Genomic DNA, 16,146 nt, shown 5'->3' on the forward strand with positions numbered 1-16,146 from the left:
TGAAATATGCTGTTGTCGTATGTTTGTATACTTTATTTACTCCTTCAGCGAGATTTTGCATACAGATGTTGTTTATATCTTGAAACTGCTACTGAATTCAAACCGACCAATCACAATAAGGGACATGCAAATCAGAGCCGAATAGCCACGCCTATATTCGTCGATCTACCAATGGTTGATGGGGTTGGCGGAGCCTGGAGGACAACAGCGGAGGATTCAAACTGAACATGGCTGCGGGTCGAGATGTCGGTGAAAACATACAAAATAGAAGGTAAGATGGAATTGAGACCGGCGTGGATACGTTTTGAATGGTATTTATATAAACACAGAGTTAGCATTACTCACGGCTAAAGCTGAACTTGGGAGGTTTGAAACAGATACACGTTTGTGAGACTGATTGTCAAGGACTGTCACTGTCTTGCCGTCAGTCCGTGCGAAGTCATTTAATCTAGCTACCAAACGTTAGCTAACGTTAACTGCGTAACATACATTTATACACTGAAGTTAGCAAAGTTAGTTAGCTACAACTTGGTTGTCAGACATTTTTGCCAGCAACTGAAATGATTATTTCGAAAACAAGTTAAGCAACGTTAGTGGGAATTATTTGCTTGTCTCAGCTAACGTTAGCATTGTCAACTGAATGGTCTGTTAGCTGCAACAAATCCCTTTTTTTTTTTTTTGCCGTTGTTTAGCTTGTAATGCTCAAGCTTTGCTGAAATTGCCAGAAACGTCGATTCAGCTTTGTGCTTATTTGTGAGGTCGTTAATGCTAACGTTAATGGTGTCAGAACTAGCTCCATGGAAGAGGATGACGAAAGGGTTAAAGGGGCGCTATGACGATTTTATACATTAAGTTCAATTTGCTTTTTATGTGGAGTAATGTTAATTTGGATTGAGAAAACAGTTGTGTGGTGGGAACTTTCGAAAATCTGAAAAAATAGCAACGACAAAGTCTCCAGGGTTATATCATCCTGGGCTATTACACTTCACATGTGTACAGGGAATTTGTCCACCCCATTATTATTTGGTGTACATTCATTTTAATTGATAGTGCCGTTGATTTACAGATACATGTACAACAAAGATCCTTAATTATGAAGGTCCACTAGTTGATTAAGCATATACAAATCCACCAAGCAGCAGACGTCAGTGTTTCAGACTGAGTGGTCTGTGAAAAACCAAAGGCTACTTAGCCTTCATAGTTGACCCAAGCATCACTTGTGTACGATGTCCTCTCTCATGCTATGAGAAACTGTGTTTGCAGTCTTCCTGTGTCTCCTCCTCAGAGGTACAGAGTGCAATATGGTGATCAATCGTGAGGAATCACCGGGGGGCTCTCGTGCTGGCCGACCACCAGTCATCTTCAACCCTGACTTTTTTGTGGAGAAACTCCGCCATGAGGACCCCGATATTTTCCTGGAGCTGGTGCTCAGTAACATCACTCGCCTTATTGATCTTCCCGGGACAGAGTTTGCTCAGCTCCTTGGTGAGGAGGGTCCTAAGACCCCAACAGGTGGAAATGGAGGCTTCTTCCGCTCTTTCAACTTCCTCAAACGCAAAGGTCAGAGGTCAATGAGGTGATATCTAGATATTACCTCTCGCTATAGCCATAGTGAATGCCCCTCTCTGTGTTTGTATATAATTTGATATTTATGGCATTTCGAAGACCAGAGTCCATCCTGTCCTGATTTAGACAACACACCAGATCAGGTAAACGCAGACACAAAGCAGCAATCAGATCATCTCAGGGAATAGCCGACCCTCCCTTGTCTGCTTCACATTTTTAACACTGAAATTTAACATCTGGCTCTAAACACAAACCAACAGATGTAGCTGCCTGTGAAATATTCTATATTTTTGTAACCTGTTTGTTGTTGTTTGTCTCCGGCACCAATGTGTTCTTTAATGTGGTGGCTAACGTGTCGTCAGACTTTAGTGTCCCGGCTTGTTTGTGATGAGACTGTCCTATTGTCAAGGCACATGTAGTAGAAGAAGTGTTTCTCTGAGAGGTCTTTCAGTAGCTTTTAACATGATTGCTCACTCTCCTCCTCTCTCCTCCTACTTTCACAGACAAAGGCGTTGTGTTTGGAACCCCACTGACAGAGAGCAGCATTGCCCAGATATACCAGCTCATTGAGTATCTCACCAAAAGTGAGTCGTCAAAATAACACCCACAGATTCCTTAATCCTTGGTGTTCAGAGAAAGAACAGAATCTTCTGAAAAAGGATACAATTTTAACACATAATACACACAATTACTTTTAATCAGTCAATCCATTTTATTCATTTATCTATTTGTGGAAATAGTGTTGATGCTGTTACCCACCTGCTCTCACACACTCAGATCTGCATGTGGAGGGTCTGTTTCGGGTGCCGGGGAACAGCGTTCGGCAGCAGACCCTGAAGGAGCTCCTCAACAGCGGGGCCGATGTCGACCTGGAGTCTGGAGACTTTCATCCCAATGACGTGGCCACATTGCTCAAGACTTTCCTGGGAGAGCTGCCCGAGCCGCTGCTCACACACAGACACTTCCATGCACACCTTAAGATAGCTGGTGTGAAAACACACACACACACACACGTTTTTTTTGCAATTTTACTTGATGATGCAAAGGTCTTAACAGTATTGCTATGTTTTTTTTCAATGTTTGCAAGACATTTCAGGTTAAAATATTTTAAAAAGCACAATCTGAAGGCCTGACCCCTGGAATTAATCTGTTAAGATGTTGAAAATGCCAAAGATGTCATCCTTACAAGCCACAAGTGCAAAAGGAAGATTTGAAATGTTTGTGTCATTAGAGTTGTTTTGTGGTGATTTTGGTTCATGACTTAATTTCCTCCACCCTTGTCCTTCCTCTAGATATGACTCTTTTCGATGAACATGGCAACAAGACTGCGATACCTAACAAGGAGCGCCAAATAGAGGCCCTGCAGCTTCTCTTCCTGCTGTTACCTCAGGCCAACCGCTCACTGCTCAAACTGCTGCTGGACTTGCTCTACCACACCGCCAAGCAGCAGGACAAGAACAAAATGTCTGCCTTCAACCTGGCCCTGATGTTTTCCCCACATGTCCTCTGGCCCAGACATGTAAGATTTATAGTTTATAACTACATAATAAGTGTTCCAGGACCAAGGGCCTCACAGATACGACAAAAATCATAGATCAAGGCTATGGATGCCAGTTTCAATTAATTTTGATGTGTAAACCCACTTGCATAAAAGGTCAAAAATATTCTTCATGGTTAACCAATTATCCCTAATTGGGACTACTTTGCAAAATTTTTGGGACCACTATTGTTTACCACAAGTACTTATCTTCTGTTAAGAAACTGCCTGAAACCTGCGACATACATTATCGCTGAAGCCACGATGTATACTATTTGAAAAAAATCTGTTTCATGAGAAAACTCTCTGCCACAGTCAGAAAGTTTTTACTATATTTTGTGAGCAAAGCAGGCAATACAAATGATTCACAAAAAAAAAATAGAGATACAGCATGTGTATTTCTGGCGGTTGATGCATCTTGAAGGTTAAAGTGAGATTGTTTTTAATTCTTTCCTTCCCATTATGATCAAATTTCTCTGCATGCAGAATTAAGTGTTTTTCTGACTTACTTTGTGTCTTGCTCCAGATGACAGCCAGTGACCTGAAAGACAATCTGAAGAAACTGAACAACAGCATGGCCTTCCTCATTAAACACTCACAGAAACTCTTCAGGGTGATTATTGATCACACACACACACACATCAAAAAAATGAACTTGGCTTAGTTGTTCAGTATGCATATGAAGTCGAGAACCACAGAAACAGATTGGGCCCTGTGACCGCTTTAGTGGATAACCTATGGATGAGTGACATGTGTCTACTGTGTGTTGTTCAGGCTCCCGTGTACCTGCGAGATTATGCCAGAGTGCATTTCACTGGGACCAAGGCTCTGCAGATCAAGGCTAGTGGCGGGAGTCTCCGTCAAAGCATCATTTTCCAACATGCAGAATAAACACGCCACGAAATGCTTCACAGCGTTTCTTTCTATCATCAGATTATTTCCACTTAAAGTACAACTCTCTTCACTCAGGATGATCTGGAGCTGCTGGCGTCGAGCGGCTCTCCTGCTCAACGCAGAGTGCTGCCCCTGAAGAGGACGGCTGTTCTGGATCCCAGCTCCCAGGAGCAGTGCCAATCACCAGCTCAACAATACACAGAAGAGGCTCTGAAGGAGCTCTTCAGACATGTCCACCACAACATGCCGGACTCCGCCAAGAAGAAGAAACTCGTCCGACAGGTTCATCTCTCGGCCTTTTTGACTGCCCTAGAGTTCAGTTGGCTGAACTGAAAACATAAATTCCTAAATGTAATTCATGTTGTTTTAGAGATTATATGTTAATATCTACTATATAAACAGTGTTGCTCTCTTTTTCCTCAATGTAGTTAGTCAAACAGACAACCTCAGGGACGCCTACAAACGAGGCGCCCCCGCCTCCCAGCAAGAAACATCCCCGTTCCCGCTCCTTTGGTGGTCTCATCAAGGTACTAACCAATCCTAGAAAGTCACAATGAGGACTAGATCAAGACATTAAGATCGAGAAATGACCCTGATCTGTTCCACATTTCATTTTCATTAACTTAAAGAACATGGAAGGAAGACAGTGTTGACCTTAACTCTAGCCTCACAAATGCAAACATTTGTAAAATTTAAGTGGATCTATTTTTAGAATATGGCAGCAGTGGGATATAATATTCATAGTTGTGTTTTCATTGGAATCACATTAAAATGAACATCGTTGTCATTTTTGTAACCCTAGAATGAGCTCTTTATAGCTACAGAAGGAGCAGGTCCTCTTCCACTGAGACCGCCGTGTTGCATTGCCATGTTTGTACAGTAGTCCACAACAGACAAACCAAACATTGACTGTAGAGAGTGCCTTTTGCGTTTTTAGTGGCCACCACTGAGGAGGGTGACACGAGGAGTTGCAGTCTTGCTGCTAGATACCACTAAATCCTACACACCGGACCTTGAAACAAGTAATCTGTGTAACAGTCTCTGAACTAAACTCATCTTTCTGACTTATTTTTACCTCCCTGATGCTTTGGTAACAGCGCAAAGCTCGTGGTGAGCAGGCGACAGCAGAGAGGCGGCTCAGACATATTTCCCCTGATACTGTCACCAGCGCAGGACGAAAACCTGGTAAAGAGAACGTCGTCCGCAAGCAAATGGTGAGCCTTTCTCTTCTTTACAGCAGTGAGGTTGACAATACCTAATGTCAATATCCAAAGCGCCTTAGATTCTTCTTTGTTGGCTTATCTCTGTTTTCTTCACTCTGAACTTGTGTTGAATAGTACAGTATTATAGTATAATACTTAACTCTTGTCTTTCATCTTACCCAAAATTTTAATTGTATCTTGCTATCAAATGTGAGAATCTTATTTTGGAGTATGTGTGTGTGTGTGTGTGTGTGTGTGTGTGTGTGTGTGTGTGCAGGTGAACAGCCCATTAACTGGTCCTGTGTTGGGTAAAGCAGGGCTGGTCGTAAAAAACCCAGACTTCATGTTCAAGGAAGACAAAGCTCTGAAGGTTTCCACGGTAGGACAGTTTCCCTCTGCTCTTCTTCACCTGACACCAGACAAATCACTGTCCAAAGGCTGCTGATACATCTCACGGCATCCAACTTAACACTTACTTTGTACCAGCCAATCTGTAGAAACATGCTTTTTGCCCGGCCGCAGTACTCCTAGTTCACTAAACACCCTCTTTCCAAGTAAACCAGGCCTTGAAAACAGAATCACAAACACTCTTTTTCTCTCATTTTTAATGTTGAAACCGCTGAATATACACATCAGCCAAGACTCCACAGTGTTGCTTGTACTGGACATAGACTCGTATTATGTCCCCCATAGTTCATTAGTTTACACAAAGTCAATCCAAATGGTAAAATTTGGTTTGTGCTGACTTAATGATTCTTTTTCTCATTTTTTTCTAATCTTGGATCAATGTTATAGCTGCCAGTGCTTAAGTGTAATTTATGAGTGTCTCTCTCCATCTGCCCATCCTTCCACCTCCTTGCCGCCCCCCCCATTCATCTCAGCAGGACTCTCCCTCTGGGGTCAGGATGTGTTTCTCTCCTGCTTAGGAGATCTCAGTGTAAAACCCAACACCTCCTCCTGGTCTCGGACAGGACTTTGGCAGTATTAATATTACTATTCCTCTTGTTTGTCATCATGTTTTCATCGTAGTAAGTCTATTTTAACTGTGACTAATATATAGCATTTTTTTGTCTTGGCCAGAACAGCCAAACCAAAGCCAGGAGCTCTTCTTCTCTTCTTTTCACTGCTGTTACAAACAGGTACGGACAGTTGCATTAAATCCTCCGCTGTAGCTTTGCTCTTATCTGATTTGGTTAAAAACATACAAAAGCAAATCAGTCTTACAAAACAACTGACTTCAACATGCGACACTTTTTTACTTCCAGACATACTTTCACAAAGTCCCCAATGTCTTTCAGTTCTGTTCATTATTAATTTAAATTATTTTAGCATTCAGATGATACAATTAATAGACAATATATTTTCAGCAGGATTCAGTTAAGAAGTGATGCAAAATATCGAATTGTTGATCAGTCATCCTTTTAATTGAACTTTATTTTTTCATGACGTTCTTAATTTTTTACATTTTTTTTAAAATTTTGATCAAGTTTAGTCTTTTAGATTCTCACTCCAAGGACAGGGTTGGACATAGATGATATAATAATTTTACATAGTAACCTCAATATGACATCACCATCTGGGACCATATGATCTGCTGAAAGACTGTGTTTTGAAATGGGCCAAACTCTTCACACATTATGATTCACACTCGTCACATTTCATGGCGCCTGTTTCTGAATAGACAGTCACTCGGTGCCACCTGAATGTGAATCATTTAAACAGTAACCAGCGTCTTTGCTTTGGTTTGGCTTCGCTGGCTCAGACCTGCTTGTGCCAGTTGTCACTTGAAACTTGTTTTGTTAGCTACTGTATCAGAATCTATGACCACTAGCAAACTGAGCTGACAGTCTGTAGAATATTTATACATGTTGTACAGTTGTGTGTGTGTGCGCACGTGTGTGTGCTTTTAGACTATTTGGGAACTGCGGTGTTTGGTATTTGGTACGATAAGTTGCAACTCTTTGATAACTGGGTGATGATTGGATGATCGTTTCTGCACATGCAGAATCTGTGAGGAAGTCACTTTATTTTTCAAATGTCTCCCAATGTGAAAACCAGGATTCAATAAGAATCACATCTACTACTGTCACAGGCATGAAAACAGTGAATGGGATCCCTGTTTGTGACAAATGTTACGTTCCCAGATTGTCTCATGGGACTTGAAATATTTTTTTTAAGCATTTTGCTTTTGTTTTTACTTTTTCTCCGGCTGGATGATGGAAGGTCCATTTGTTGCGATTTAACAAAAGTGGTTGAGAAATTTGTCATGTTGATGATTATGAGGCAGAGAGAAAGCGAGTGGAAAAAGTGCTTTTTGTATGAATTTACTCTGGTTGGAGTGAGCAGTAATCTGTTAGTCACGCCCTCTCTTCTTCACACGGTGTGTGTGTGTGTGTGTGTGTTCTAGCCTCTGAGGTTGAACTGTGTTAAGAAGAGGTCATACTCATGACATGAATCTGAGTCAAGTAAGAAGGGAACTGGTTGGACATCAGACATCAGTTCCAAACTGGAACAGAGCAAAATAAGCCAGTACAGGTGGAGGGCAGGGTCTCTGCAGATACAGATGCCTCCACACACTTCTAGTGGCACATAAGTGATGATTGAGTTATTTTTCTATGAGTCTAGACATTGATTTGTAGGAAAATCCTACCCACTCTGCCTTTAAACAGGTACGCTAAAAACCATAGTGTTTTTAGCATTATGTGTGAGTAAAGGAGGACTGGAACAGCTCTGGCAGGTTTCTGACAGACACATAACAACGCAAGGATCTAGTAAAGAGACAGTATTTCCTTTGACATTGTGCTGAGTATTAAGTTGTTTCTATACAAAAATCTGCAAAGTACACTGAGTGTTTTAAGTGCATCAGTGATCTCTTGACACAAAGCTGTGCAGTCTTTTGCTTGGTTAAAATACACTGTAAAATTGTGATTCAGATCCTTATGTCTCACAAAGAATAAGTAAGCAATGGCAATCTTTTAGCATTTGTGTTTTTCCTATAATTGCCGATATGCTCTTCCAGACACTTCAAACACAGCTGCATTGTTGGTTTTGTGTTTGCAGAAAGTGAAAATGTCACTAATGTCCCTTTAAATACTTGCCACTGTGTTTTTTTATGTTCTCAGTTCCTTCAGCTTTACTCTTCATGGCTTGACTTAACGGATGTCTGCTCAATATGTTGTGTAGCAAGTACAGACGCACCAGTACCAGATTTTCAGCACTGGGAACTAAATCAGGTTTCCCAAACAGTTCAGTCCTTGATGGACGAACTGCATGTTTCTCCAAACTCCTCCTCAGGGAGGTCAGAGGTCAGCTGCAGAGCTGTGGGAGTCAAGTTTTGCTTTTATTGGTCATGTGAAACATACGTGCCATGCTTATAATATTAAGCTGAAATTTTTGCCTTAGACCGTACCTGTGTTTTTTTCCCTCAGCCTTGTGCTACAGGAATCTGTTATTGGTGCATCCTGTTCTGAAAGCGTTGTGGATGTTGTAACGATGGGTTTGTTGAAAGTGATTGACATGTCAGTTGCAGATGGACATTTGAAGACCTTACCTCCTTTTGTTTTACACTGTGTTGTCATATTGTACAGGCGTGTACGCAGGACTTTTTTTTTTCCTCCTTTAATTAACCTGACTGAATTCATCTCAGCAGAGAAACAGCATTTTGACGCTGGATTGGGATTTCTCCTTGTTGTCTTTTCCTCTTCTCATGACGTCTTCTCGTCCTTTTCAGCTCAGTCTTAATAGACTGCAGTTTTACAAACCTGTTTAAAGGGAGACCTAAATTAGATTCTGCTGTATTTATTGCTGTTTGGGAAACAAAAACGTCTTATGTGGGGGACATTTATGAGCCAGATTTAAGGTACACTTTTTCCCCTTTTTCCTTTGTTTTTTTTAGTTCACTTTTGCCATCCAGACAGGAGCAGCTTCAGTCTGTATGATGTGAAATACTGTTTTATATTTGAAAAGACCCTCAGAGGCTTTTTGTCTATCAGTGTCTGTTTTTGTTTTTCTCTTTACATAAATGTGAAAGGTTTAGTTACTGATCTTAACTTGTGTGCTGTTCGTGGTCACTGATGAGTTCCTCTGTGCACTGAGAACAACAGATAAAAGTGTTGTGGAGCAGCATCACTTTTACACAGAATTCTTATCAATCAGGTTAATCAAAGATGATCAACTCTGACTTCTGTCTTCTCATTTGTCAAAACACAACTTTTCCAGTGTGTCGGTGAACTCATCTGTGACTGATGTACCATCTGGTTTAAACTGTGGTAACCTTTGTTTTTTATACTTTAGTGTAAAATAACTTAACCCTGTACATTGGCTTCCTTGGCGAACCGCTTTGGATTAAAACTTTTTTGTTTCCTACAGAAAGTGTGTTGTTATGTTTGAATTTATTTTTCAGTGTTTCCCGTTGTATCTTTGAATTTTCCAGTGTTTATGCTACAGTAGGTCATGACAGGAATTAATTGCTCATCAGCAGCCATATACAGTAACAGACTGGACCTAAGAGAAAGCTTTTGGTCAATGTAGTGCTTATGTTTGGCCACTAGAGGGTGCAATCTGATAACATGGAGTTGTACGTGTGATGAAAAATGTCACAAACTGTTCTGTAACTGTTCTAATCATTACCTCTGTCATAAAATCCCTTATGTGCCAGTTTTATAACACTTAAATTGTGTCTTGGATTTTCAAGATTGTGTTCAGTTAAAGGTGACATCATTTGAAGAAAATCTATTTTGATTGGTTTTCACGTTCCATGAGCAGAAATATAATCCATTATGTGTCATATATCTACATTTTTAAAATTAATCTTAGTAATTTTAAGACAGCCATGTTCATATACAGATTGTAGTTTGGTCTTATTGTTCTGTTATGATGGAGTTTTAATCAACATTTATTCTTGAAAGTAATGGTTATATTATTGATACCCATTGAGAAACTCTGTCTGTCCCCCTCCAGGAAGGTCAGAGGTCAGGCTCAACCAGTGAAGTGTCCCAGGAGCTGGTAGGCATTCAGCAGTACTGAGAGATGGTTCTGGTTCATAGATGCTCCATCTTGACCTTTAGAGTATTCTTAAGCCTCTGCTTCCCTTTAAGTCACCTTTTCTTTTGGAGCAAAGCACACCAAGTGATGGCTCTGCTGTTGCTACACGTACATGTACTTATTTCTCTCCCAGTCATAGTGTGATGAACTATACCTGTAGCGAACTATAACTATATATACACATTGAAAGGAAATCTGATTTGACAGGTCCGTTAATTAGAGCTGGGCATTAGGTTTCCCCCTGCAGTAAAACACTGGCAAGGCTTTTATTTAGGTCAAGTCTATTGCTTAATAAAACATACAAATCCAGTTCTACACTAAAAGAACATTCAACTCACTGAGGTCAACATTGATGTGACACTTAATGTGAAGTTAATCGCTCGCAGCATGCTCCTTTAATTATTTATGTTTTGTCGTCATTGTGAGTTTTACACCTTGATTTGTCAGTTTCAGCAGCGATCTAAAGCTAACACCACGGCATGGTTAGAGCATGTTTGAAACTACAGGTTTTCATCATTAAGTAATCTGTTGGTTACTTAAATGCTCATCACAGTTTCCAAGAGTCCAAACAGCTTCTTATGTTTGACCAACAGACCCAAAGATGCTCAGTTTACTATCATGTAAGCAGCAGATCCTCACAAATGAGAATCTGAAATGGTGATGGAAGGTGATGGTTGGCATTTTTTTCAAAATGGTTCCCAGTTTTGTCAATAGACAAACTGCTTGATTGACTGATCATTTCAGATTAACAAATTAATTTGCTGTACTCGCACATAAAGCAGCATCTTACGTTACAATGTTTTTCCTCACACCTGCACTGGAAACAGTTGGATCTTACAGCTGCTTTGTAATTGTGAAATTGTATCGCGATAATCACATCAGGAGGGCAGTTGGCACCCATTTAATCTGGTGTCTTAATTGATCAAATTAACCACATTTGTCAGCACGGCTAATTTCGTCAATAGAGGAGTCTTCTCCTGTTAGACGGATTAGAAGTTCTTGTGATCATCATCCTAAATGAAGGGACTGTTCCAAATCCAAAGGTTTTCTGAGCTGAGACAAAAGCATCTGCTCCCGTCCTTCCAGAAATCAATTCAGACGCGTCTGGAGGAAAAGCCCCCCACCTCACCACCCGCCCCTGCCTCAGAAAGCTATTATGGCCCCAGAAATAAGAGGGTCCACCCCCCCGGAGATGTCAACATCTCGTCCTTCCCTTTGTTGCAGATTATCGCCGAATGAGTCATTCAATTCAGCTGCAGACGGGCTCTGCCTGTGGCCAATTTGTTTTCCATCACTTGTGAAGAGCGGTTGGTTAAATTAACCCGTCATACTGGGTCTGCAGGGAGAAGACAAAGTGAGGCCACGAGCAATAATCACTCAAGTATGGTGGTAAATAAAAAGCCGGGTAAACTGCGCCCTGCAGTCGCTGATCGGCGTACAGCAAACAAACACTAACTAAATCTCTTATTCAGACAAAATCTAATTATACTCCACATAACGCCATGATATAGCGAACGAATCAGTGATGATGTAGTGATGGATATGACAACTGCTACAATTTACATTTTTGATGCAGTCCATTTATGGAACAAAAACCGAAATATTTGTTCAGTTCAGATCTCAGTCAAATCTGATTATTATTGCGGCTTTTCTCTTTCATATTGATGTGAATTGGATCACCTTGGTTGATTATCGCTTTTTTCTGACAATTTACATCTTAACCATTGAAGGATTCAAATGAAAAACAGATTAATGGATGATTAAAAATCTTTTTGTCGCACCCCTACAGTTTTTGTTTTTACCCAAAGCAGGTGAAAAATGGGTTTCGATGATGGATTTAGGTTTTGGTGAGTTTACCCTCCAGCACATCCCTCGTGATTCACATTTCTTCTTCTCTCTTTTCCTTGGTGATTTGGCAGTCACAGAAGCTGAAACCAGCATTTCTTTGGAGATTAAAAAAAAAAAAAAAAAAACTGAGCCAGGCTCCATTTGAATTTCAGAGCCTTGCCAGTGAATTCATAATAGACTTCTGAGTAAGCTCTGTGGCAGCTTATGGCATTCCAGTTATGCCAGTCTCACAAGACACCCCCTCCCTCTCCAGCCAACCCAAGTTCCTGCAGCCCGGTGTGCTGTCTTGGTGCTGAGCTGTGGCAAAAAAAAAATGGGATCACATTGAACACACAGCAGAACTCCCTCCTGCTTCCTTTATGTCACATTCACTAATGCTTCTCTGCACAAACTGATTCTCCTTCTCTGCCCTCGCGTTTTCTTTGGAGCTCCCCAGTCGGATGCTTCAGTGTGATCATGATTTCCTCTCCTTTCTCCCTTCCTCCCCTCTCTCTCTCTCTCTCTCTCTCTCTCCTCTCATCATGTCCATGCAGCCTAGGGCTCTTTTCTTCCCCCAAGGGAGGAAAGCGCATGTGGGCGAGAGAGATAGACAGATAAAGGGAGAAGGGAAGAGAGAGAGAAAAAGGCTGCCGTCACTGGAGGTGGTGGCTCCTGCTACTGCTGTCACTGAATAGATGTGAGTTCACTCTGGGTGCTGCTGTGTGTGTGTGTGAGTCTGTGTGTACATATATGTGTGTGACTTGTGGGGGGGTGGCGTGGGAGGAGTCTCTGTGCTGTTATTTGTAAAGGCTTTTGATGGATGATTGCTCTGTGTGTGTGAGATAGAGGGAGTGAGGGAGTCCCCCCCTTTCTTTTTTTTTTTTCTAGTGGCTCACTGTTCAGTGCACAATGACTCAATGAAAAGTGGAGGGGAGAGGCAAACACACTGTACGGCTGCGAGAGAGAGAGAGAGAGGGAGAGAGAGAGAGCAGAGAACACACAGGAGAGTAGAAGAAGAGAAGCCAATTGGAGGGAGCTCTAAAGCCGGGGACAAGAAGAGGAAGAGGAGGATATATTTGTCTTTTTTGCTATTCTCTCTTTCTCTGAAAGGCCACTTTGGGATCAAGTGGCAGCTGTTCAGTCTGAGCTGAACTTCACCTGGCTGTGCTGCTGTCTGTCTCAGCCCCTTCAAGTATTTGGCTCATTGGACTTCTGCACTACATTTTCATCCACTTTTGGAGGCGGTTGTAGTGGTGCTGGTCAGTCATCCCAGGAAGGAGCACGGTAAAGGAAGGAACAGTATCTGTCGGCTGGCTTCTGCAGTGTGGTGGAGTGATGCAGGAGAGCAGGGTGTCTGCTGGGAGAAGCGGGGATGATGCTGGGTCAGGAGGCTGTGGGATGGCGGCAGTGGCGGCGGTCCCAGGCCGGGCTTTTCGATCTGGTCTGCGGACGGTGCTGGCGTGGGGCGTCCTGGTGCTGGTAGCTGGACTTGGAGATGTGGAGGCGTGTCCCGCTCCCTGCAGCTGTCTGGGGACCACAGTGGACTGCCACGGCCTGGGGATCCACTCCGTACCCAAAAACATCCCCAGAGGCGCAGAGAGGCTGTGAGTAGTCATACTGACCACGTGTGTATTCATATTTTTCTGTACTTCTGAGGACCACGTACTCACAGAAGGCTAGATGAGGGGAATCCTTCAAAGTGACGGCATATTGCTGCTCTTCACTTAAAGGAACAATTTGGTTCTGGGTTTGTGGTCAAGACCAGGTTTTAGGTTTGGGCTTGGATTGGTAATAGATTATGATATCAAGGTCCTCACAAGTATAATCAAACATGCATATATCTGTGTTTGTTTTTCACACACAAGTTTTACACACATGCATCTTATATAGAGGAAGGAGTCAATTGTGCGTGCGTGCGTGCGTGCGTGCATGCGTGCGTGCGTGCGTGCGTGCATGCATGGGTGAAAATGAGTGTATTGGTTGATTGAAGTATCAGTGGGACTCACCCTGTGTTTCATTTCATAGTGTCTTTATTTGTGTATGTGTGTGCACACGCTTTATGCGTCTTTCCTGGCTTGTTGCAGTGTCTCTTCTCTTCCAGCTCTTCACCGTTAGTCTGGTTAACTTCATATCACACACAAGCATGCACATACACACACACACACACATAGACTTCAACTCTCCACTTGACTCCCAGGATTCAGAGTGCTGGTCTGCGGCATCTTTGCTCTTTCCTGCAATTGTTCCCTGTTGCAAATGCATGTTTAACATTTCTGCCATTTTCTCTCAAGCTCCGTCTTTTCAGAATTCACATCTCACGCAGTGGGCAAATTCCTCAACACCTTTCAGTGAAAAAAGCCAAGATATCCTCTTCTTCTCCCTGTCAGCTCTTACTCTGTTCTTCTCTGTATCTTGTTTCAGCTTATACAGTGTAACTGCACAAGGTTTAGAAAAGTGTAATATAATCTTCTTCGTTGGTGTATGTTGTTCCTCAGACGTTGCTCCTCTTCCTGTAAAACAGGTCTATTTTGAAAGTACAAAGGGGAAAACATGTTGTCCTTCTGATGTAGCTCACACTGCATTCCAAAAGTCAAAAAATGAAACCTGCAAGCTACGCTATACTTTATGCTCAGGTGTGCAGATCCATTTTTAATGCCACTTTGAGGAATGATTCACGTCACTGTAATTGAAAGTCTAACTTTGAAAGACTATCACTGCTGCCCTACTGATCTAATTCTGATAAAACTTCCAGGAATCAAACATCTTGTCACTTACTGACACACTGAAACTGGCACTTGGATCATGTTAGTACATGCACCAGCTGTTATTTTCAACCCATCTTTGTCTATTTCTGCCTCATTCGGGGGTTTTCTTGTATTTATAAGAGTGCCTTTAACAGCCAGAGAAGCAGCTTGAACAAATCCAATTTTGGTGATGGTCATACTGTTACTCTTCTCTCAAAAAACCCTAATGTAATATCGCTGACTTCATTCTGGTCTGCTGATGATACCGTTGGTGTCTTAATTGGTCTCGCTGCCTGTTCTGCAGAGGATTTCTCCCTGTGTGACTCCTGAATGTTGGTGCAAATTGGCGCTTCTAGAAATGATCCCTCGCTCTTTGATTCTGTTAAACGGCCACTGGCAGAAAACTCTGACTGAAATACCTGGTTGTGACATCAGCTCAGTTATCTAGCTTTTTTGCCAATTATTGAAAAAAAATAAGGAAGATGCACCCAAGATATCTTAAAATGTTGTGCTGGAGTTTTCTTAATCTTCAAATCTAAAAATAAAACAACATAACGAACATTGCATTATGGACTGTGTGTGATAAATAAGGAAACACTTTGTCTCTTTCTGTCCCTCTCCAAGTGTATGCACTGTACTGTACAGGGCTCTCAGTGCAGAGTGAACATGTATGTGTTTGTACATTGTAAGTGTGTGTGTTTATTTCAGGTTCTAGAGTGCCTGTGTGTGAATAATTGATGATTGTCAGGGGTGCCAGCAGAGATACATTATCCTTCCTCCTCTCTGGTTTACTGTAGCGTGGAGGATGTTTTCCCCTTTGAGCCTGATAGCTTTATGATCGGGGATGAGGGCTTGAGCCCCCTGGTCAAAGAGAAATGGCCTGGAAAAAGCCCTGAGCCTGCAGACCCGCTGCCTCGTTTGTCTTTTACATCGCCGAGAGGGTAACGGTTCTCTGCTTAAGGTTTTTCTTGCTGTACAAAGTAATAGAAACTGACATGACAAAAAAGCCCTGGACAGATAAGTTATTGCCATAAATGTGTCAGTTTCATTTAGTAGAGCAGAAAGGTGTCATTTATGTTATAAAAGTTGAAACAAATTCGTAAGAATTTGGCAGTTTCTGCAGGGATCCATCTACATGTTATCATCCTGATACTGGCCCAGTCCAACAGGCCTGGAATCAGACCAGCAGTGGGTAAAAATGAGCATCAAATGTCATTCATCCCAAAACAACTTATTCTGCATTCAGGACACCTTTCGAGGCACAAAAGACTTGAATGCCAGAATTTTATTACCCTCTCTCACCCAGTTTGACAGCACAGTTGTTGACATTCGT

At 41.9% G+C, this 16,146-nt stretch overlaps 2 protein-coding genes across 2 annotated transcripts in view; both read left to right on the plus strand.

Annotated features, from left to right (window-relative positions):
* The first annotated feature begins 201 nt into the window (after window positions 1-201).
* Window positions 202-9,565, plus strand: arhgap19 (Rho GTPase activating protein 19). Its single transcript, XM_076728621.1, has 12 exons — window positions 202-271; window positions 1,286-1,560; window positions 2,070-2,150; window positions 2,344-2,553; window positions 2,859-3,085; window positions 3,630-3,716; window positions 3,878-3,943; window positions 4,073-4,279; window positions 4,426-4,524; window positions 5,095-5,211; window positions 5,477-5,578; window positions 6,084-9,565. The coding sequence occupies exons 1-12, from the start codon at window positions 228-230 to the stop codon at window positions 6,123-6,125; spliced, it is 1,557 nt and encodes a 518-aa protein (XP_076584736.1). The 5' UTR covers window positions 202-227; the 3' UTR covers window positions 6,126-9,565.
* A 3,428-nt stretch (window positions 9,566-12,993) lies between these two features.
* Window positions 12,994-16,146, plus strand: part of slit1b (slit homolog 1b (Drosophila)) — a 57,183-nt gene continuing 54,030 nt past the window's right edge. Inside the window, exon 1 of the mRNA XM_076728868.1 lies at window positions 12,994-13,673. Coding sequence (XP_076584983.1) covers window positions 13,405-13,673 — 269 coding nt within the window. The 5' untranslated portion in view covers window positions 12,994-13,404. The remainder of the gene's footprint in view (window positions 13,674-16,146) is intronic.

The sequence above is a fragment of the Chaetodon auriga genome, chromosome 4 (genome assembly GCF_051107435.1).
Source record: "Chaetodon auriga isolate fChaAug3 chromosome 4, fChaAug3.hap1, whole genome shotgun sequence".
In the NCBI taxonomy this organism is placed as follows: domain Eukaryota; kingdom Metazoa; phylum Chordata; class Actinopteri; order Chaetodontiformes; family Chaetodontidae; genus Chaetodon; species Chaetodon auriga.

Excerpts from the sequence above, each read along its gene's own strand:
- arhgap19 (XM_076728621.1), top strand. The coding sequence starts at position 228 with ATGGCTGCGGGTCGAGATGTCGGTGAAAACATACAAAATAGAAG. Across the intron at positions 2,151-2,343 it reads CATTGAGTATCTCACCAAAA|ATCTGCATGTGGAGGGTCTG; the intron begins GTGAGTCGTCAA and ends TCACACACTCAG. Across the intron at positions 3,944-4,072 it reads CCAAGGCTCTGCAGATCAAG|GATGATCTGGAGCTGCTGGC; the intron begins GCTAGTGGCGGG and ends CTCTTCACTCAG.